This window comes from Phyllopteryx taeniolatus, chromosome 3 (assembly GCF_024500385.1).
Source record: "Phyllopteryx taeniolatus isolate TA_2022b chromosome 3, UOR_Ptae_1.2, whole genome shotgun sequence".
NCBI classification, from domain to species: Eukaryota; Metazoa; Chordata; class Actinopteri; order Syngnathiformes; family Syngnathidae; genus Phyllopteryx; species Phyllopteryx taeniolatus.
The window spans coordinates 2,045,653-2,069,187 of NC_084504.1; the positions used below are offsets into that span (position 1 = coordinate 2,045,653).

Sequence of the window (23,535 nt, forward strand, 5' to 3'; positions counted from 1 at the left end):
GGACAAAAAAAAAACGTGGTCGCCACAGCGCGTCATCCTTTTCCATGTAAGCCTATCTCCTGCATCTTCCTCTCGAACACCAACTGCCATCATGTCTTCCCTCACGACATCCATCAACCTTCTCTTTGGTCTTCCTCTTGCTCTCTTGCCTGGGCGCTCCATCCTCATCATCCTTCTACCAATATACTCACTATTTCTCCTCTGGACGTGTTCAAACCATCGAAGTCTGCTCTCTCTAACTTTGTCTCCAAAACATCGAACCTTGGCTGTCCCTCATTTCTAATTTTATCCAACCTGGTCACTCCGAGAGCCAACCTCAACATCTTCATTTCCGCCACCTCCAGCTCTGCTTCCTGCTGTCTCTTCAGTGCCACTGTCTCTAATCCGTACATCATGGCTGGCCTCACCACTGTTTTATAAACTTTGCCCTTCATCCAAGCAGAGACTGTTCTGTCACATAACACACCTGACACCTTCCTCCACCCGTTCCAACCTGCTTGGACCCGTTTCTTCACTTCCTGACCACACTCACCATTGCTCTGGATGGTTGACCCCAAGTATGTAAGTCCTCCACTCTTGCTATCTCTTCTCCCTGAAGCCTCACTCTTCCCCCACAACCTCTCTCATTCATGCACATATATTCTGTTTTACTTAGGCTAATCTTCATTCCTCTGCTTTCCATTGCATGCCTCCATCTTTCCAACTGTTCCTCCACCTGCTCCCTGCTTTCACTGCAGATCACAATGTCATCTGCAGACATCATGGTCCACGGGGATTCCAGTCTAACCTCATCTGTCAGCCTATCCATCACCACTGCAAACAGGAAGGGGCTCAGGGCTGATCCCTGATGCAGTCCCACTTCCTCCTTAAATTCGTCTGTCACACCTACACCACACCTCACCACTGTTCTGCTGCCCTCGTAGATGTCCTGTATTATTCTAACATACTTCTCTGCCACTCCAGACTTCCGCATACAGTACCACAGTTCCTCTCTGGGTACTCTGTCATAGGCTTTCTCTAGATCTACAAAGACACAATGTAGCTCCTTCTGACCTTCTCTGTACTTTTCCATCAACATCCTCAAGGCAAATAATGCATTTGTGGTACTCTTTCTAGGCATGAAACCATACTGCTGCTCGCAAATACTCACTTCTGTCCTGAGTATAGTCTCCACTACTCTTTCCCATAACTTCATTGTGTGGCTCATGAACTTTATTCCTCTATAGTTCCCACAGCTCTGCACATCACACTTGTTCTTAAAAATGGGAACCAGCACACTTTTCCTCCATTCTGCAGGCATCTTCTCACCCACTAGAATTCTGTTGAACAAGCTGGTCAAAAACTCCACAGCCACCTCTCCTAGATGCTTCCATAACTCCACAGGAATGTCATCAGGACCCACTGCCTTTCCATTTTCGATCCTCTTTAATTCCTTTCTAACTTCCCCCTTACTAATCATTGCCACTTCCTGGTCCACCACACTTGCCTCTTCTACTCTCCCCTTTCTCTCATTTTCCTCATTCATTAACTCCTCAAAGTATTCTTTCCATCAATGGAGCACACCACTGGCACCAGTCAACATATTTCCATCTCAATCCTTAATCACCCTAACCTGCTGCACATCCTTCCAATCTCTATCCCTCTGTCTGGCCAACCTGTATAGATCCTTTTCTCCTTCTTTAGTGTCCAACATACATACATGTCATCATATGCCTCTTGTTTGGCCTTTGCCACCTCTACCTTTGCCCTATGTCGCATCTCAATGTATTCCTTTTGCCTCTCCTCGGTCCTCTCAGTGTCCCACTTCTTCTTAGCTAACCTTTTTCCTTGTATGATTTCCTGTACTGTGAGGTTCCACCACCAATTCTCCTTTCCTGCCAGAAGATGCACCAAGTACTCTCCTGCCTGCCTCTCTGATCACCTTGGCTGCAGTGGTCCAGTCTTCTGGAAGCTCCTCATTTCCACCGAGAGCCTGTCTCACCTTTTCCCGAAAAGCTGCACAACACTCGTCCTATCTCAGTTTCCACCACCTGGTTCTCTTCTCTGCCTTTGTCTTCCTAATCTTCCTCCCCACCACCAGAGTAATCTTACACACCACCATCCTATGCTGTCTAGCCACACTCTTCCCTACCACTACCTTACAGTCGGTAACCTCCTTCAGATTACATCATCTGCACAAGATGTAATCCACCTGCGTGATTCTACCTCCACTCTTGTGGGTCACCCAATATTCCTGCCTCTTCTGTAAAAAAGTGTTCACTACAGCCATTTGCATCCTTTTTGCAAAGTCTACCACCATCTGTCCCTCCAAGTTCCTTTCCTGGATGCCGTACATACCCATCACTTCTTCATCACCCCTATTTCCTTCACCAACATGTTCATTACAATCTGCACCAATCACGACTTTCTCTCTGTCTGGGATGCTCAGAACTACTTCGTTTAGCTCCTTCCAAAATTTCTCTTTCACCTCTAGGTCACATCCTACCTGTAGGGCATAGTCACTAATCACATTATACATAACACCCTCAATTTCAAGTTGCAGTCTCATCACTCGATCGATACTCTTTTCACCTCCAATACATTCTTAGCCAACTCTTCCTTTAAAATAACCGCTACTCCATTTCTCTTTCCATCTCAACTATGGTAAAATCATTTAAACCTTGCCCCTTACTGCCTTTCTACCTGGTCTCCTGGACTCACAATATATCTACCTTTCTCCTAATCATCATGTCAACCAACTCCCAAGATTTTCCTGTCATAGTCCCAACTTTCAAAGTCCCCACATTCAGTTCTTGGCTCCGTGCTTTCCTCTTCTCTTTCTGCCGAAAAATCCGCTTTCCACCTCTTCTTCTTCGACTTCAACCCACAGTAGCTGAATTTCCACCAGCGCCCTGAAGGTTGACTGCGCCGGTGGCGGACGTTGTTAACCCGGGCCACGACCGATCCGGTATGAAATTCTTTGGATGAACACTCATATTGGTTTGGCAAAGTTTTAAGCCGGATGCCCTTCCTGACGCAACCCTCTGCATTTATCCGGGCTTGGGACCGGTCTACGGTTTGCGCTGGCTTGTGCCGCCCATAGGGCTACATTAGTTTTTCTGCATAATTACTCTTTGAAATGTTAATTTCTTTCGTGAGCTGATTTCTAGCGCGATTGTACAGGGCTCTGTCCCTATTTCGTTAGGTTTCCTCTTTCGCCTGTAGAGGTTTGGCAGTGAACATCAGCTTGTTGTAATTGAACGTGCGAAATGTCTTTGTTGGTATACACACATCTTCACAGAAACTGATATAGGATGTGACACTGTCCTTATAGTCATCCAGGCTGCCAGGTGGTCTTGATTGGAGCAGTGAGGACCCAATTGGCATAATTGAAGGATATGGTTCATTGTTTATGTTTCTCCACATGGATAGTCAGGGGGCTGGTGTCGAGTCCCCATTTGTGAACATTGTCCTTGATTTTACCAAGGTTAATCCTTGCTCTTTTTAGAGTTCACATGTCTCTTGGCTGGACAGAAAAAGTAGTGATTCATCCTTTGAGCTAGGTGCTGAAATTCATGATCAGTGATTCTGCTTGCATTGCGTAATTGGGTATCATTGTTTTGGCTATGACTATGTGTGTCTGGTGCCAGCAAGAAATTTCAGCAAGCTTGTACTTGAGCCCTGGCCATCCCTTATTGATGTCATATTCGCCTATTCAATATGGCAATGGTCAATGTAGTCAAATGCAGACTTGCAGTCAAATGAACTGAAATAAAAAATGTGTGGCTGAAACTAGTGCTGAGGGGCACTGAACCACTGTGCTGTGGAAAATGCACAAAACAATTAACAATAATGGAGGCTTGACTCAGGCCTGATTAAATGCTCAGCTTTAACACATTAGGCTGTAACCAAAAATGTCATGACCAGAAAGCTTTCAGAGGCAGATTAACTGTGCTGTGGTGCAGTTGCCCTTTTTCCCTACATACCTTAAGTCATTGAGGATACAGCATACCAAACCTCTACTTGGTTGTGTCTTTGTGTGTACCAGTATGTTGTCGAGGGTCTAATGTCAAACGAATTAAGGGATTATCTTTCTAGCTTTGTATTTGAACTTTTGAGGTCTTTAGGTCTGCTCAAAAGTCTGTGCACAAACCCAAATCTACAGTATGTAGTTCCAACGTCAATCCCTCAATTTTATTAACATTACTGAGGGAGAGAGCTCTAGAAAAACTTACGTCCAGGGGTGAAAATTACTGCATCAGTGTGAACTGGCTTTTACTGCGAGCAGCATTCTGCATCGACAAGCTGGACGTCAGCATGATGATGGCCACCTCAGATAGTTGTAGTGATGGTCTGTCAAAGGTTAAATTCTCAGTTGGTTGTGATCATCTTCTCCATTGCGTGGACATGTGTTGTATTATGGGTCTCATGCTAGTTCAACCTTCACAAGCTGTGCCGCTGTCAAAAAAAACAAAAAAAACAAGCAGCGGTCAGATGGAGCAACTACTGTCATTAAATGAAGTTGTGATATTATCATTATGGTCCCTGAAATGCAAGACTAGTGGTAAACCCAAAATGGGGCCTACACAATCTTCCAAAAGTTGCGCCATGATGTCACAAATGTGTGATATGTGTTTTTCCACAGTTTGTGGTCACTGTCTTGTGAGCTGGCTCAGATAGAGCCAACAGTAGAGTGTCATAAAAATACAGCCAAAGAGAGTAACAAGCATAACACACAAAGAAAGAATCTGTCATTATGATGAGTGTAAAACCATTAAAGTCCTGAAAAGTTATGTTTAATTTTTGTTTTGCTTGACACATGAGAAGATTATGTGAAAAAAAAAAAAGAAAACATGGCAGCATTTTGGAAACTGACAACAATATCAAGAGAGGAGCAGTAGAACGTTAATGCACTGTTGGCTTTTTTTAGTTATTAAAGCTGCTAGGTAAACTTATTATAGCTTAGCCATTACGTTTGGAGTTTTCTTTTGCAGCGTCTACAATACTAAAATTCAGCCTAGTCATGTAACAGCAGTATTTGATTCAATGAGCATTACGTTTTAGTATAGCAGTTTCGAATTAAGAGTACGTATCGATCTGTATCTGTATCTATCTTTCTAATAGGACCATTAAACTTCATAAAATTGGGGGGGAAAAAAATTCCGATTAGTCCTGTAAACGTAGAATTTATTTTGGAACTACTCCTCCTGCTTTGCGAGACAAAGACATGAATAAAATGAAATGAATGAAAGATGGCTACAGTAGAATAGTTTGCGACAGCTAGATGATAATGTTTCACTTGTAAGTGTCTCTAACCGACAGTGCTGGAACTGAAAGTGTGACAATTGTTTTAGAGCCGAATGAGAACGCAGCATGAAAAGTGGGACTGAATGGACACTGCTTGGTGAGGAAAAACCCCTGCCAATTGTGTTAGCATGTCAGTGTGTGCTTTCCACCGGCATTGTTGCAAAAGTTCTCGTGGGGAGGAAGAAAAAAAAGGAGTCCAACCTTCAGTGTTGTCACACCAACTCCTGGGGCGGAACCAGGTCAAAATTCCATTCTAGCAAATGTAAACCACTTTAGTTGTCGTTCAAGACAATATCCTTATGAGCCCGCAGTGACCTTTTTCTTAAAAATGACAACTAAATGTTTCTTTTATGAGGAATGCGGTATCATATTCCACCTCCAATGTCTTTTTAGAAAATAAGGGAGTATAGTGCACAAGATGTTGCAGTTCGCTCTAGGAGTGACCAGGTTGGATAAAATTTAAAATTAGCTCATCAGAGGGGGAGCCAAGGTTAGATGTTTTGGACACAAAATTAGGGAGAGCAGACTTTGATGGTTTGGACACATCCAGAGGAGAGAGAGTGAGTATATTGGTAGAAGGATGATGAGGATGGAGCTGCCAGGCAAGAGAGCTAGAGGGAGACCAAAGGGAAGGTTGATGGATGTCGTGAGGGACAACATGAGGGCAGTTGGTGTTCAAGAGGAGGATGCAGGAGATAGGCTTACATGGAAAAATATGACACGCTGTGGAGACCCCTAACGGAACAAGCCGAAAGGAAAAGAAGACATGGAACAAGCCCTATCACCATTCATGGGTGAATTACTTTTGCAGGGTGGCATAGTCCTTTTCCCAAATCAAATCGAGAGAAATAATACACTCTGGCTTAAAAAGAAAACACAAAAAAAAAAACATCCAGAACCACTGTTCATATATGCAATTGATGGACATGCCAATCTTTAAAGGCTTTGCGCACAAACTATTACTTTGTGCATACAAACTACTATATTGTGCGCACAAAGTAGTTACTGCGTGCGCACGATGTTGTTGTTCATGCCTACGAAGTACTTACAGCGTGCGCACGAAGTACCCGCCGTTCCGTACTAGGCAGTTGGGTAAGCAAATCAAGTGCACCTTCTTTCGAAATTGAAGGTAGAGGTGAGGCTATAGCTCCACAATGGACAGGGATAGCGTGATCAAATGTTATTTTAGGCTGGAGATGAGCCACAAAGAAAAAGTGAAGTGTGGCATTGCAAGGAATCCTCATTACCGAGAGATATTTAAATAGACTGTTGAGAGCCAGGTTGCTTTACGAGCGGAGGTACAACTTAGACGCCTGGATGGGACAGTCTTAAACGCTTAAGGTAAGCGTAAAAAAAACTATACGTTGCTTAATGTCAGAAAACTGCGACCAATTGGCACCAAAATGTATGTGGACATCTCTACTGAAGCCCACTTCCACCTCTGAAAATATTAGAATGATCGCCCCAATATTTTGGATTTTATGCACATTAAGCGTTTTCCTCTCAATAGAAAAGGTTTAAGGTCCCTTAATGTCAGAAAACACAATCACTTGTTACCAAAATGTACGTCGACGATTTTGTTACATCCCTCTCCAGCAACGGATATTTTGTGCGGATGCAGTAACTATTTTGTGTGCATAAAGTTGTACTTTGTGCGCATGAAGTAGTAATTTGGTCATACAAACTTTAGTTGACCATTTTATTCAGGCATTGTTGTGACTTGGCCGGACCGCTTATATCAAGGGTGTTAAACTCATTTTTGTCGCGGACCACATCGTAGTTATGGTTTCTCTTGGAGGGCCTTTATGGCTGTGAACCCATATGAATGTATGATTGCCTCATATTATTACATATACACAAATTGATGGAGAACTACTTTTAAAATCAGAAGCCAGTAACAAACAAAATGCTTGAAATATCTCAATATTTTTAAAGGTGCAGACAATTTGCAATTTTGGTATTTAAGCAAGAAACACGAAGTGGATGCACATGATTTGGTTTCACGGGCCACATAAAATGATGTGGCGGGCCGAATCTGGCCCCCGCGCCACCAGTTTGACACCTGTGGCTTATATGATTCCATTTTATACAGTTGAGAGGTGATACAATTATCACTGATACACATTTACATCAACATCCATCTATTTAATGTAGCCCTGAGCTCAAATGAGATTACATCAAAATCCAGGGTGGTTTGTGTGTTCAGTGACCGATCCTGTTATCCATTAGCCCAGCCTCTATTTTTGGCCTCACATTAGTCACTCTTTGTTTCAGGCTGGATAGCGTAATGTGATTTCCCTCATCTCTGGAGTTCATTGTGTTGGATGGATGTGCCTTTCATGAGCCTCTCTTTCATCGAAGGGTGCTCTTAGTTATTTATTGAAATGCATAATTTGCCCTTTTCAATGTCACTCTCTAGTTTTATATCTGTTTGCGAACCATGACAAACACCATCTAACCATATATATAATCATCAGCTAGACACCTTAAATTACGCTTGAATATTGACACATTTGAAAGATTGGGGAAGGACTTTATTTGATCCAGCATGGCTGCTCCATTGCAGGGTCCACAAAGAAATGCCTTGACCTCAACCCCATTAAACACCTTTGCTTTGAACTAGAACAGAAACTGTGAGCCAGTTCTTAATGTCCAACCCCAACATATTCTTATGGTGTCTGCACTGACACTGCAAAGTACTGAAGAACACCCTCCAATAAGTGTACAATTAGTTGTAGCTGTAAAAAGGGGAGCGAAACCATGTTGCCTTTTATGATTTTAACTCTCTGTAGCTAGGTGTAAAGCGTTCATTTAGTTTGTTAATGTTGATCACCAATTGATCAACAAAGCAATTGAATTTTGCCTACAATTTAAATTAATGGTTGTGAAACGAGGATAAGCAGCTGGACATTGTTGGCTGCAGCAGTACTTTCGTGTGTCGAGATTCTGTGGCACCTTTGACATGCAAATTTAACCATAAAGTCTCTGTTTACACGAGATCATTTTTAACTAAAGAGGATAAAGAGTCAAGAAATGTGTCTCAAAGCAGAAGTGTTTCTGTCGATACCATAGACACGACTTATCTTAAAATACAAATATAGGACATACGCATACAAGTACTCTATATCACATTCAAAACAGCATTTGCAAAACACATACAGTGTTTTTTAATTGTGTGTTTGTGTGCCACTCACGATAATAAGCTTCGTAACGTTTCCCCAGCCAAGTGTACATTAGCTTGAGCAGCAGAGACTTATTAATGTACTTCCAAAACTCTTTATTGTCAACTCAACTCAGTGAACCTCTGCATATTCACAGTTCGGCATTTGCAAATTCACATATACACAGATTTATTTATTTATTTTTATTATTATTCTAATATTTGCTAAAAACGCAGTTTTTTTTTTTTACTCAAGCCAAAGCAATACAACTATGACTTTGCCGCCATCTTGTGACATTTGTGCCAAGGAACTATAGGGAAGTGTCTTGAGGAGCTTCACTTAGGCAAATGTTGTGCTTTGCCGCCATCTCACGGCATCTATAAACCTTTTAGATGGGGTGCCAATTATTCTCGGATCTTCACTATTTGCGATAGCGGAGATTCAATGTGTACAAAGTAATAGTTGAATAAAAACAAAATATATTAAAAATACACTTTTGACTAAGAATGGGAGGACAAAGCTGTTGAAGTTGGTGCACATGAAGAATGAGCTCATGAGAAGGGCAGCACAGACAGGAATGTTTGGAGAAAAAGCTAGTGAGGCCAAGTTAAGATGGTCTGGATATGTGAAGAGGAGGGGCACTGGATCGATCGGTAGAAAAAAAATAGAGCCGCAAGGTTCGGCGGAAAATATGTATTGATTGATTAGGGAAGACCTGCAGATAGCTGGATCCAGTGCAGAAGATGCTGAGGTCAGGGAGAAATGGAAGAGGATGGTTCACTGAAACAACCCCTCATAGGGTAAAGCCAAAAGGGAAAAAAACTGCTGTTATAAACTTGTCACAAAACTATAGGAAATGGTTCAAATAAATCAATCAATCATAAGTGGCACTATCCTTTTCCTTTTAAATTGTGTGTATATTCACTTTACAACAAACCGTTACAGCACATGGTAAACATTTTCCAAGCCTAACATGTTTTGTCTCTCTCAGCCAGCATCTCCAGTATGTGTGATGTGGATGTATCAGAGCCCACAAGTCCCACCTTGTGTGGTGAATCTTCAGACAAGTACTTTCATGTGGACCGTTGGCAGAAACTCCGCACCGCCGTGCGCAAACTGGAATTCTGGGAAAACTTCACTGCTGAGCTCATTGGGAGTGGCTTCTTCTCCAAGGTCTATAAGGTATGCATTCAAGTGTCCTTCCCCACTTTTTGCCAAGTACCAGCCTACATGTCAGCTGCCATCAAAGCATGCTTTGTTCTAGCCATTAATTAGGACATTTTTACCATTCCATGATAGGCCCACGAGCTTTGGACACTATGGGGGCACAATACCGCCCTCAGCCGAGACATTATGTAATGCCTATTGGGAAAGTAGTACTGTGGCAGGGCAACCAAGAAAGCTGATTTCCATTTAAAAGGGTGTAAATGCTTGATTGAACGATCCACAAAGATAGGACCGTGACATAAGAAGAACTTTGCAATGCATACAAATGCCTACTTCTCATTAGTATCGGCTGGCGACCAGTTCAGGGTGTACCCCACCTCTTGCTCAGAGTCAGCTGGGATAGGCTCCAGCAGGCCCGCGACCCTAGTGAGGATAAGGGGTTCGGAAAATGGATGGATGTCATTGGTATCTAAGAGCTTATTTATCATTCTTGCTCCAACATTATCAGTACTAATAAAATGCATCACCATCACTTTTTTCAGGTGATACACACTACTAGCCGGAAGGTGATGGTTGTGAAGATATACAAAAATGATGTGGACCAAGACAGCATTGTACGTGAAATCAGCCTTCTTCAGAAACTCTCCCATCCCAATATTGTCAGGTAACAGTCATCCCCTCTCCCACTTGACTTTGGCAGACGTGTCGCCTCCAATACAATACAGTTCTTTGGCAAGGGTGCACATTAAATCATGTAATAGTGTTTAGTGTACTGATGTTTTCTTGATTTCTTGATTATTTGGATCATATGGATTTATTATTTGGATCTTGATTATATGTTTCATAAGTCTTACATTGAGGCAGAGCAGAAACAGATCAGATGATCGCTATTCCCATTATTTGCTACTGTAACTGAATTATTGCAATTGCTGATTCTTTTAGTTGTAAATGGTAGCAATTAATTTCACTGAATTCCAATACAAAAATTAGATATATTTTTTTGCCAATGTTTTGTTAAACTGACACTGTGTATGAATTACTCCCATCTAGCATTTCAATTATGTATCGCATTCAAACGAATAGTGCACGCTAGACCTACAATTTTTCAAACACAGTGCGACAACGGTAGCCGTCGTATATAAAAAAAAAAAAAACTCGAAGAACAATAACACCGTTGAACAAAGCCAAATGAAAAAAGTCAGCTTGAAGCTAATTTAGGCAGTGTTGAGTTGTCAAGGAGAAAGCTGGCAACCTCAATTTCAAGATGGCAGACTGTCATGGCGCTCCCCTACTAAGTCACCACTATTATGTATAAATAAGTGTAAAATTCTTCGCTTACGAGAATGTATCAGAGTATTAGCAGAGGTCATAATATAAACGCACACATCGATTCTGGCCAGTAAACAACTGAAAATTGTACACAGTGTCCCTATAAAAGACATCACATTTGATTAGTTAGTTTTAGGGCTAATTTACACATGACTATTACTAATACTAATTTCCCCATTGTTTTTGTTCAGACTCCTCAAAACAAGCAACTTCTTACAAAATATTTTTTAAATGGTGGTGTCTATGTCATCTGCTCTCCCATGAAGGAGTAAAAATACAATTTACTGTCCATCTGTGCTAAGACAACCTTTGACCTGTGAGAAAGGTTCTCTGTACCGTCCCTGACAATAAGACTTGGCTGGCAGTTATTGCTTCTTTTTTTTGGGGGGGGGAGGAGGGCACAGCAAACAAGTAGGCTAGTTAGCAGTCTTGCAATTGTCTACTTAACCTACACCCGTCCCCTTGACATGTAGGCTATTTGTGTTTGTTTTCATAGCGTCTTCGAAACATTCCGATCTTTAACTAGAGCAGCCTTGAATAAATCAGTGACACCTTTTGACTTATGTGGTTCTCTTTTTCCCATCCTGTTTGGAAGGTCAGAACTTCTTTATACTTCCATGTTGTAACACATACAGTATTATGTTTCACACTCGTGAAGCGATGACCGACTATTCATCTCTTCGGATGATTTCTCCAGCTTTGTTCGAGCCACCCAAGTGTCACAAGGTAGAAGTACAACGCAGACAAGAACAGGCATCATGCTGGGTTATTGGACGTTATTTTTAGAATATTCCGCTGGCAGGTAAAAAAGCTAACTTGTTTTGGATAGGCCTGTGTAAACCATTCAAGTCAGTCCAGTAGTCTCAAATCATCCATGAAGTGGATTGTGATTAATCAATGGAAACATTGATTTTGAACAAAACAGCACAGTTAATTAAAAAAACAACTTAATTCTTTTGTAGTCACACAAATTGGCAGTAGTTCTGTCATTAAAACATACATCTGGTGTAGTGGGTGTGGTCGAAGCATCGTCTTTTTTTTAGTAGCTGCTCCTTTTAGTAAATGAAAGCAGACCTTTGTTCTGTCATCATTAGCAGTTACAAAAGGTGTGAAGCAGGCAGAGTTAAAGTCACAGGGATAAAGGTTGTCACACTTCAGTTTATCTGTGGATAACTGGAACAAATACAATATACATTCAATAATATGAATACAAAATACCCTTGTCATTTGTAGGAACAAGTAAAAAAAAAAAAAAAAAAATAGCTGTTGAAAACGATTTCTTCAATGAAAATGTAATCCTTTACACTGAACACACTGCAGTAATTTTGACCTCTTGATCACCTCCCTGCAGGCACAAATAAAATTCAAATTAGTATACAAATGTAACTGGTAACTGTGTCCAGCTGCAGCGCCACTGACCTTAGAACACCAAACTGCCTAGATGGAGGGATTCATTTTGGTTGCACCCCTGCGCACTACTAACATACTTCTTCTACGAGACACTTCATAAGCAGAGAAAATCAATGATATGCATGTTGTCTTTTTCTAGATATCTGGGAATATGTGTTAAAGAAGACAAACTCTATCCAATTTTAGAGGTGAGTCAAACGTTTTTTTACTTTCTCAATAGGCTTGGGGCGGGCTTGATGGCAAGTGGCCTGTTGGCCAAGAACAGTGAGTTGAGTGGTAACCAAAGGCAGGGACCTTGGCGGTGACATCCTTGGCTGCAAAAGATGGCATTAGTTACCTTGTGAAAAGGATCATGAGATGGTGTGAGAGGCTCCATCTAGATACAGGTCTAAAATGAAGAGTATAAGTGTCTTTGGACCATTGCTCAACTCACCTCTTGATAATGTTGATACAGTGCTTTTACTATTAAATACCTGGACACATCACTCAAGCGGCTTGGCATGAGCTACAGTCATATAACAATTGACATGCATAAAACTACTCAGTACCTGGTGTGAATACCATTTTAATTGGGCAGTCCAGCACCCAAAACCCAACAGTAAAACTACACATTTTAGAGTGGCCTTTTAAAACAACTTAAGGCACACACTCTACACGAACGACTGGACCTCAACGCACCCAGCTGTCCACCTCCTGAAGTTTGCAGACGACACCACAGTCATAGTCCTCATCAAAGACAGTGACGAGTCTGCGTATCGACAGGAAGTGGAGGGGCTGGAAATGTGGTGCGGCTGACACAACCTGGAGCTGAACACGTCCAAGACTGCAGAGATGATCGTGGAATTCAGGAGGCATCCTTCGCCACAGCTGCCCCTCACGCTGTGTCAACCGTCGAGACCTTCAAGTTCCTGGGAATTACAGTCTCTCAGGACGTCAAGTGGGAGATCAATATCAACTCCATCCTCAAAAATACCCAGCAGAGGATGTACTTCCTGCGGCTTCTGAGGAAGCACGGCCTGCCACAGGAGCTGTTGAGGCAGTTCTACACAACAGTCATCGAATCAGTCCTGTGTTCATCCATCACAGTCTGGTTTGGTGCTGCCACAAAAAAGGACAAACTTCGACTCCAACGGACAATCAAAACTGCTGAAAAAATTGTCGGTTCCAACCTACCCACCCTTGAGGACTTGCACCCTGCCAGAACTAAGACAAGAGCATGCAAAATCCTCTTGGGCCCATCCACATCCTAGCTCTTTCCCTCATGTAGGCGCTATTGATCAATGCAAACTAAAACTAGCAGACATTCCAACAGATTTTTCCCTCTTGCCCATTAACTTCTTAAATAATTCCATTGTAACATGCTGCCAATTTTGTCTTGAGATTGTAGTCACAGCTCTGTTGGGCCAATTATACATTATTTGTCCACTCACTGAAGTAGTCTCGCCACTCTGTACTACTTGCATATCTGTTGTTGACCAATACTGGCCACTCATGTGCTGTGAGAAGTATCTGCATCATTTGCACAATTGACATTGTTCCAGATTATCGCACTACTAGTCACTTTAAACTGCAAAGATTTCTTCAAGGGTCTGCGCCATTTGCACAATGGTCACTGCACCAGATATTGTTGTATTAGTCATTTCAAACTTCTCTAAATTACTCGAGGACTCGGCATCATTTTGCACAATTGTCAAAAAAATAAATATTTATCTGCATTACCACACTACTGGTAACATTTTATTGCTCAGTGACTGTTTTCATGTCTCAAAAATATTCTCTGTCAGTTGACTGTCTGTTGTCGTACGAGAGCAGCTCCCAACTACCAGAGACAAATTCCTTGTGTGTTTTTGATGAAATGAAGATGATTCAGATTCTGAATCTGACCTGTGCAATAATGACGCTGTCTTGATATGCCGCACCTCTAAGGTTGATGGATATTGTCTGCAAAGGGAAGTGCTGCCGAATATATTTAGACAGATTTGTGTTCATATACAATCTTGGATATTTTAATTCAGCTCATAAATAATGGGAGCAAAAATAAAAGGATAGTATTTTTGTTCATTGTAAGTCATGTACAACCCCAATTCCAATAAAGTTGGGGCGTTGTGTTAAACATAAGTAAAAACAGAATACAATGATTTGCAAATCATGTTTGACCTATATTTAATTGAATACACTACAAAGACAAGCTATTTAATGTTCAAAATGATGCACCTTATTGTTTTTAGCAAATAATCATTAACTTAGAATTTTATGGCTGCAACATGTTCCAAAAAAGCTGGGACAGGGTCATGTTTACCACTGTGTTACATCACCTTATCCTTTAACAACATTCAATAAACATTTGGGAACTGAGGACACTAATTGTTGAAGCGTTGTAGGTGGAATTCTTTCCCAATCTTGCTTGATGTACAGCATCAGCTGTTCAACAGTCCGGGGTCGCCATTGTCGTATTTTACGCTTCATAATGCGCCACACATTTTCAATGGGAGACAAGTCTGGACTGCAGGCAGGCCAGTCTAGTACCCGCACTCTTTTACTACGAAGTCACGCTGTTATAACACGTGGAGAATCTGTTTTGGCATTGTCTATAAATAAGCAGGGGCGTCTATGAAAAAGACGTTGCTTGGATGGCAACATATGTTTCTCCAAAACCTCTATGTACCTTTCCGCATTAATGGTGCCTTCACAGATGTGTAAGTTACCCACGCCATTGGTACTAACACAGCCCCATACCATCACAGATGCCTGCTTTTGAACTTTGTGTCCATAACAGTCCGGATGGTTCTTTTACTCTTTGACTCGGAGGACACGACGTCCACAATTTCCAAAAACAATTTGAAATGTGGACTCGTCGGACCACAGAACACTTTTCCACTTTGCATCAGTCCATCTTAGATGAGCTCGGGCCCAGAGAAGCCAGCGGCGTTTCTGGGTGTTGTTGATAAATGGTGATAAAATTATAATTTTGCTTTGCATAGTAGAGTCTTAAGTTGCACTTACGGATGTAGCGCCTTACTGTGTTTACTGACATTGGTTTTCTGAAGTGATCCTGAGCCCATGTGGTGATATCCTTTACACATTGATGTCGTTTTTTGATGCAGTGCCGCCTGAGGGATCGAAGGTCACGGGCATTCAATGTTGGTTTTCGGCCTTGCCGCTTACATGCAGTGATTTCTCCAGATTCTCTGAACCTTTTGATGATATTATGGACCGGAGATGATGAAATCCCTAAATTCCTTGCAATTGTACGTTGAGGAACATTGTCCTTAAACTGTTCGACTATTTTCTCACGCACTTGTTCACACAGAGGTGAACCTCGCCCCATCTTTGCTTGTGAATGACCGAGGAATTCAGGGAAGCTCCTTTTATACCCAATCATGGCACCCACCAGTTCCCAATTAGCCTGTTCACCTGTGGGATGTCCAAACAGGTGTTTGATGAGCATTCCTCAACTTTCTCAGTCTTTTTTGCCACATGTCCCAGCTTTTTTGGAACGTGTTGCAGCCATAAAATTCTAAGTTAATGATTATTTGCTATAAACAATAAATTTTATCAGTTTGAACATTAAATATCTTGTCTGGGTAGTGTATTCAATTAAATATAGGTTGAACATGATTTGCAAATAATTGTGTTCTGTTTTTATTTATGTTTAACACAACGTCCCAACTTCATTGGAATTGGGGCTGTAATACTTCAATGACACAGTGACAAAACTGCATTTCTGACCTGTATTAGTACGTGAATGGTGGCTGTCTCGAGGAGCTCCTGGCCAGAAAAGATGTTGCCCTGGGCTGGAAAGAGAAGGTGGACCTTGCCTGTGATATCAGCAGAGGAATGATCTACCTGCACTACAAGAATATTTACCACAGAGATCTCAACTCAAAAGTAAGACAATCTTATTTAGTTTCCACCACCTGTCATTATCCCTATAGTGGAGATTAAGTAGCTGGTTGTGTGTCACAGCTCAACATCTCAAATCTATCACATTACTGGAAAGACCAACAACACCACTATTCTTTATAAACACCTTGGAGTGCTCATGTTGGACAAAACAGAATGCAATACAACAATCATTTGGTCAAGCCTTTGGCACACTGAATTATGGGACATGCTGTAATTGACATTGCAGATTGTGAACAATTTGATCATCTAACATGATGACAAAGCTAACGTCAAGCATGTTGCGCTTCAAGATAACGCAATTATCTTCCTGTATTGCTGGTTGAATATTATGTTCTCTGTGGTAATTTAGGATGCATATATTTGCTGAACTCTAAATATAAAATACACCAAATTGGGCAGGTTAACATTTCTGCCTGTTGAAAGTTTCATACCATTAATTCATCCAACCATCCATTTTCTGAGCCGCTTAACCTCACAAGGGTCGCAGGAGTGCTGGAGCCCATCCCAGCTATCATCGGGCAGGAAGCGGGGTACACCCTGACCTGGTTGCCAGCCAGTCGCAGGGCACATATAAACAAACAACCATTTGCACTCACATTCACACCTACGGGCAATTTAGTGTCTTCAATTAAACTACCATGCATATTTTTGGAATGTGGGAGGAAACCGGAGTGCCCGGAGAAAACCCACTCAGGCACGGGGGAGAACATGCAAACTCCACACAGGCGGGGCCGGGGATTGAACCCCGGTCCCCAGAACTGTGAGGCAGACACTCAAAAAATATCATTACTTTGTCATGGTAATAACTTGCTCATAAATGTTGTTGGCCACTCTCACATACACGTGTATTTGTTTAAGAACAGCATGTACATCACCCCTCGCCTACTCTTTTGGTCATGCCACATTTCACTTTATTTTTTGAGGTAAAAGGTGACGTCCTGCGTCACATACTGCTCATCCAAGTATGATGTAAATCTTTAATGGAGGCTGATTGGATTATTCAGTCATTTGACTTCCCACTAACACTCCCAGGCCTCCATGTTAAGATGGATATTTGAATTCAACAGCCGTCAATGGCAGTGAATGAGTTAAACATATTCGTTTATGTGCATTGTAACTATGGGGTGATTATAACCCAAATCCACATTTTTCCAACATAAACCCATGAGAAGTTGTCCAACAACTTAAAATGGTGCATACTAGTGAGGTAAAATGAATATGATGCAGGGTGTTCTTTCTTCTTCATCTTCTTTTTGATTCTTGGATCAGAGGTTTAGGGGTGCTGGGATTCCTTTTAGGGATGGATTAAATAGTGCTTTGTGAGATATTCAGAGCTTGGGATACTTTTATTTAACCTAACCATGTTTTAAACTTTTCCACAACTTTATCCCTGACCTGTCTTGTGTGTTCCTCAAGGGTTTTTTGTTTCCTAGAGGTACAGTATCGGTGAAAGGAGGCTGAATACTTTTGTACGCCACACGTTTTTTTTTTTTTTTTTAACATGATAAAAGTTCAAAACTTATGTTATCAAATCCATGAATTTATCAGAGTGAATTTAAAAAAATAAAAAAAATAAATGAGTGCATCAGTTGTCTGTTTATTATTTGTTAGGACCCTCTTTTGTAATCTTCTAATGATTTTCGAATCAATCAAATTTTGAATTTGAGCTGTTCAATCACAAGCAGTATTTGTGAAAAACAGAGGTTCCTTCCTGGTGTGATTTTACCACAAATCTGATTTGACTCAGGGGCCTGATTTGATTTATATATCTTGATTCAAAATGAACAATTAAATTGAGTGACTGGAATAGGCTATAACAAAATACATAAATAAGTAGTACATGAAAAACCACAAGTGAGATTGGGACTAATTAGCACTCAAATCCGCCTGACATGTTTGATTGAAAATTGAAGTTGTGCCTGTTAGTGTACTAATGTGCGTTCAGAGGTTCAAGCCAACGTCCACACAAAGCGAGCATCTTTCTCTGCAGTTCTGTGTGCGGGTCATTGCCTAACTTTACCCGACTGGACTGTTTCGCAGTACGCACATTAAAACAATATCAGAAAATTAATTCAGTGTTGATTTATTTTGACATGCTTTAGCTTGGAGTGATCAAGTTACAAGCATGTTAAGAGTATGGGGGATCTGTCAATGTCATTTGGGTTTGGGTAAAAACTAACTATTAATGTGAGATTAAGGCACCCACCACAAATCCTGTTAAGTGAGTGATACCAATGTTTTTTAAAAAAATGGAAAATTACATTCCTTAGCCAGAACAATGCCTCATTCACTGTGCGAGTTAACGTTCCAAGATTGAGGTTGAGACCCTTAAATTAGTGCTTACTTACGCTTTCCTACCTCTAAATCGTCATACTTTAACGTCTTTTCCACTTTGGTTTCCCATACTTTCGCTTTACTTGGCAGAGAAGTCAGGCTAAATTTAGAAGGAAAGTCTGTAATTGACATTTTTCCCAAGAGCCACTTAAAATGGCTACAGAGCCTAGAACACCTCTGGAATAAATGATATCCAGATGCTGAGATGCAACATCTATACATATTCAAAGATATTACATGTACTGTAGACAGATTCTTTTGATAGATCTACATTTTACAATAAATACTTGAAGTTAATTTTATTCAGTATACGTGTGTGACATTGAAACATGTGTTCCAAGTTTTCTTTATGGAGAGGGAAATGTTAACTAAACTCAATAGACAGTGTGGTATATGGTATACTTCCAATTCTTTGGAATAAACTGATCCACTTTTCAGTTTCAACCATCCATCCACCCACCCATCCATTTTATTATTATTATTATATTAAATTTTTTATACCACTTGTCCACATTAGGGTCATGGCTGAGTCTATCCTAGCTGATTTTGGGCGAGAGGCTGGCTACATTCTGGACTAGTCGCTCCCTAATTTGTATATTCCCTGCATCCCCAGAAAAAGTGTTGTTACTTCCTCTAGAAAATAGATATAACCAATCACAGGGCACTTTTTTCTTTAAATCAAGTAACCTGGAGGAAGGAAATTATAATAGTTATATGACAATAGGTTTTAGATTTCTTGTGTTTAGACAAATGTTTTTTTTTTTTGGGTGTGTGGGGGGGGGGGTGTTTTCTTACCTGGCTAAACTGACACTTCAGAAAACTGAAAAAAAAATCTGTCTGAAAACAACTCTAAAATTGAACATAAGAAGAAGACATAATGAATGTGATAGGTATGTTACTAAAAATATTCAAAAGCCCTAGTTTCTAAGAATCGGGTAAGAATTAAGGATTTTATGTTACAAATCGGCCAGAATTTGTCCAGAAATCAATTAAATCAATAGGAAATGTGGGACTGAAACCTTGACTCTTTGGTAGAAAAAAAATGGCACAATATTTCTTATTAGCTGAGATGAAAATGTGATGTTTAAATGGGCTATTTTACGCTTTTTCAACGGTGTACGTATGGGGTGCAGCGGGGTGGGTTTTAGGTGGGGTGGCCCATCAGGAGGCTTATGTATGGGGGCGCCCAGAATTTGGTGCTGCATCTGCCTCTCCTCGCACATTAAGCTGTTAACTGAATGTGTGAGCAGGAAGCATTTTCATATGCAAAGCAAAACAATATATCAGTCAGAATGTTCCGCATTTGATGTAACGTTGGGTGCTTTGTACCACACAGGCGGTCTTTGTTTTCTTTTTGAGCCTCTCCACACATGGTGCAGGTGAATTATTTAGTGCACAGGAAACGTGCCGACATCAGAGACTAGTGATCAATGAAGTGACAGAAGTTATTTGGATGGCAAAAAGAAAAAAAGTGTTGACTTTATTCCAGGGAACACTGAATGTATGATCAGGAGTAATTGAAAGATTAGTTATACAGAATGGCGGAAGGTATTTTTTGCAAATGCTGTACCTGCCTCACTCTGCCCTCTACTGTTAGAATGTCATATCTCTGTTTCTCTGCAGAATTGTCTCATCCGAATGACATCACGAGGTCGGGAGGCCCTAGTGACAGACTTTGGTCTTGCGAGGGAGGTGGTGGAACTGCCAGTAAAAGACCCAGGCAGGAAGCTCTCATTGGTTGGCTCTGCTTTTTGGATGGCCCCAGAGATGCTCCGTGGGGAGCCGTACGACCGCAAGGTACGACACAAACTCTGTTTGACCTGGCCAGAATCATGTATGAAATAAGTATTTATTCCTATTCTTGAAGATATACTTTATTCCAAGAATACCCTTCATAAGTAATCATGAGCTAAATACTTACAGGTGTTTATCTGCAGGTGTGAAAAACAATGTTTGAAAGTTACTGTATATTTCTCTACTCGTAGGCTACTCAATACAACACAGGAACTTATCACACTAATTGATGTGCGTCGTCTCCTATGTCAAAATTTGGTAAATTGCATATTTTCAGAAATCTATTCTATTGGTCAGTATGCGTTATTTTTATAAATTATGGACCAATCTCAAGTGTTGGAAATGGCTTGCGCTCTTTGACAATGCAATGTTACTGGTTCAACAAACATGATGTTTGTTTGTTTTTTGTTGTTGTTTTTTTTGTCTCATCAAAAGTGATGGTTTTGGAGGTACGAGGATTCTGCCCGAGGCCAGCGATATGTTCCATATAACAGATATGTGTTTTGCATGTTACCCTCTTAGGTGGATGTTTTCTCCTTTGGAATTGTGCTTTGTGAAATCCTGGCCAGGATCCCTGCCGACCCTGAGATACTGCCTAGAACACAGGTGGAGCTGATTTATTCGTGTCAGTCATTCGTATTTGTATAGACAAAGGCAGAAAAAGAGCACACTAAAAGATGTCTTGTTTGTATTGCTTAACATAATTGTAGGATTTTTAGAGTTTACAAGAGATGTTGGTACAATGTATATTGACATTCCGGTGTTGCTTTTATAAAATGTAAATATACCAAAACTGTTTTTTTGTTTTTTTTTAACACGTTGTTTATTATACAGTCCTTGTATACTGACTGCTCTGACTGTCAAGCAAAACTGAGATTATGTCTGACATTGTTATCTTTGTAAAGGCAGACCTTTTAATATTGTCGCGGCCTCGTGTAGCGGCTGCCATTAGATGCTACAATTTGGGGCTGGTGAACTTTCTGGAATCCGTTAGACTGTCAAAACCTTGTAAAACGCAATTATTGTATAGTTGTTATCTACATATTTTAGGACTACGGGTTGGATGAGAATGCATTCAAGGAGATGGTGACCGACTGTCCTCAGCGTCTCTTGGAACTGGCAGCCAACTGCTGTATGGTAGGCATCTCTTTTGCACATGCAACTTGGCAACGTTGGCCTGCATCACGGAAAGAATTTCAGTCATCCGATTCACAGTATCAACATTGCTAACGTCCTCACCACTAGAAAGAAACAATGAATTTGCATTCCGGCAGGACTGAGAAGCCCTTGCACTGCTGAACAGCTTAGAGGTTTGGTGCTTTGCTCAAGGGTACATTGACAGTGCTTCGACATGTAGCATTATTATTAGACCCCAAGCACCAGATGGACTTTCCTCTTGGAATCGCTGTGTTGATTATTGGGGGGAATGGGGTGTCCTCAAAATCCCCCAAACATGACCAAACCCCTCCCCACACACATTTTGTTGATGATTGTATGATTGTTATTATTAGTTTGAAGCAGAATTAGAACCCACACTGCTGTTCACGTATGATATACAGCGCATCTAAAAATGTCAACCAATATTTTTTTTTAATTATTATTATTGTGGCCTCTCTCCTGTAGCTAAATGAGTTAACCAAAACATTAGAAGCTGCTCTCAAGATGGTGCAGTGTGTTATGATAAATGCATCGTAAATTTCATACCACTCTGACAGATTGTCTCTTATAAAACGTGTACCATTTGGTCAATGTTGTTTCTTTGTCCTTTAGGTTGAGTCCTTCAGACGTCCAGCATTCACAGAGCTGTTAGATGAGTTGGGAGAATTTGCAGAGAGTCTGGAACCACCGACGAAATCGGAACTGGCCTTAACCTGAGTCGCCGAGGGATGAATGACTGGAGGCACCGGAAGAACAACAGCAACCCGATTGAGAGATAATCGTATTTCACCCACTCTGCGACAAGACTGCTCAACTGAGTCGGTGCAAATATAGTTGATATTAATTTCAGGGGAGAATATGATGACTTGTTGTGGACACTTGCATTTATACACTCTAAATAGGTCAGACTCAAAGAGGTGTATACTGTACATGGCGTGGTCGGTTTCTTTTTTTTGTTTTTTTTACGTCTAATTAGACCAAATGGTGACATGCTCTTTCCTTTGTTCTTGACCAAGGGTTTGGCTCGCAACCAATCAGACAGTCACGTCTATTGATGTAGTTTCTTCCTCTTTCACTACAGTATATCTTCTCGTCCCTTGGTTTTTAATTCAGGTTAGGATTGACAGCTGAGTTGTTTGCCTTCTACTGTCATCAGAAATCATGACAAGAGGACTGCACTCAGAATGGCCTTTGAATACAAAAAGGCAAGGCTCTTAAATCAGGAGCAGAACAGATCACACATTTGTCTTTGCGGACTTCATCGTCTGGCTCTTGAAATAATGAGACAACACTGGCGGCAAGGTCAAATGCTCTTCTCCACAATAAATATAATGCAATGAAAGATTCACAAAGGTGTCGGCTATTTGAAGAGAAGAAGTTTGTTGTTGTTTTTTTTTTAATGGAATTCAAAGAGATGTTTCAGAAAGTCAACATAAGTACAAATTATGAAGAAATTAATAATGTGCTGTATTACAAACTGGAGTTTAAATAGATGTTTTATGGGTCTCAGGATGACAACATTACTTTGGCTTTAAAAGGGCAGATGATGGTATTTTGGGTACTATTTTTATAGAGAAAGACGTCAACATTGAAAGATGTCTTGCTAGGATGTACATATTAATCTGTATTCAAAGTGCTTTTTTTCCCTGGTTGCTAATACAGTTTTCATGTTCCAAACTAATGGGCCTTTCTTTTTTTGTATTATAAATTTAAAAACAAAAATAAAGTTTTATTCCCATTTAATACAAATAGGACTGTGATTGTTTCCATCCATCCATTTTCCGCACCACTCATCCTGGTGCTGGTGATCCATTCCAGCTGACTCCGGGCCAGAGGTCAGGAACACCCTGTACTGATCACCAGACAATCACAGGGCACACATATAAACAAACTCACATTCACACCTACGGCCAATTTAGTCTTTAATAAACCTACCATGCATTTTTGGGGAATTTGGGAAGAAACTAGAGTACTGGAAGAAAACCCATGC

The 23,535-nt window shown here is 40.8% G+C and overlaps 1 protein-coding gene across 3 annotated transcripts in view; it reads left to right on the plus strand.

Moving 5' to 3' along the window:
* Window positions 1-23,294, plus strand: part of zgc:162952 (PKc_LIMK_like_unk domain-containing protein) — a 48,600-nt gene extending 25,306 nt beyond the window's left edge. For all 3 annotated transcript variants that reach the window (XM_061766392.1, XM_061766391.1, XM_061766393.1), the window contains 8 exons: window positions 9,439-9,629; window positions 10,157-10,278; window positions 12,493-12,541; window positions 16,092-16,241; window positions 20,217-20,390; window positions 20,910-20,993; window positions 21,438-21,524; window positions 22,158-23,294. In XM_061766392.1, the coding sequence (XP_061622376.1) occupies window positions 9,439-9,629; window positions 10,157-10,278; window positions 12,493-12,541; window positions 16,092-16,241; window positions 20,217-20,390; window positions 20,910-20,993; window positions 21,438-21,524; window positions 22,158-22,262 (962 nt within the window). In that variant the 3' untranslated portion in view covers window positions 22,263-23,294. The remainder of the gene's footprint in view (window positions 1-9,438; window positions 9,630-10,156; window positions 10,279-12,492; window positions 12,542-16,091; window positions 16,242-20,216; window positions 20,391-20,909; window positions 20,994-21,437; window positions 21,525-22,157) is intronic.
* Window positions 23,295-23,535: the final 241 nt, after the last annotated feature.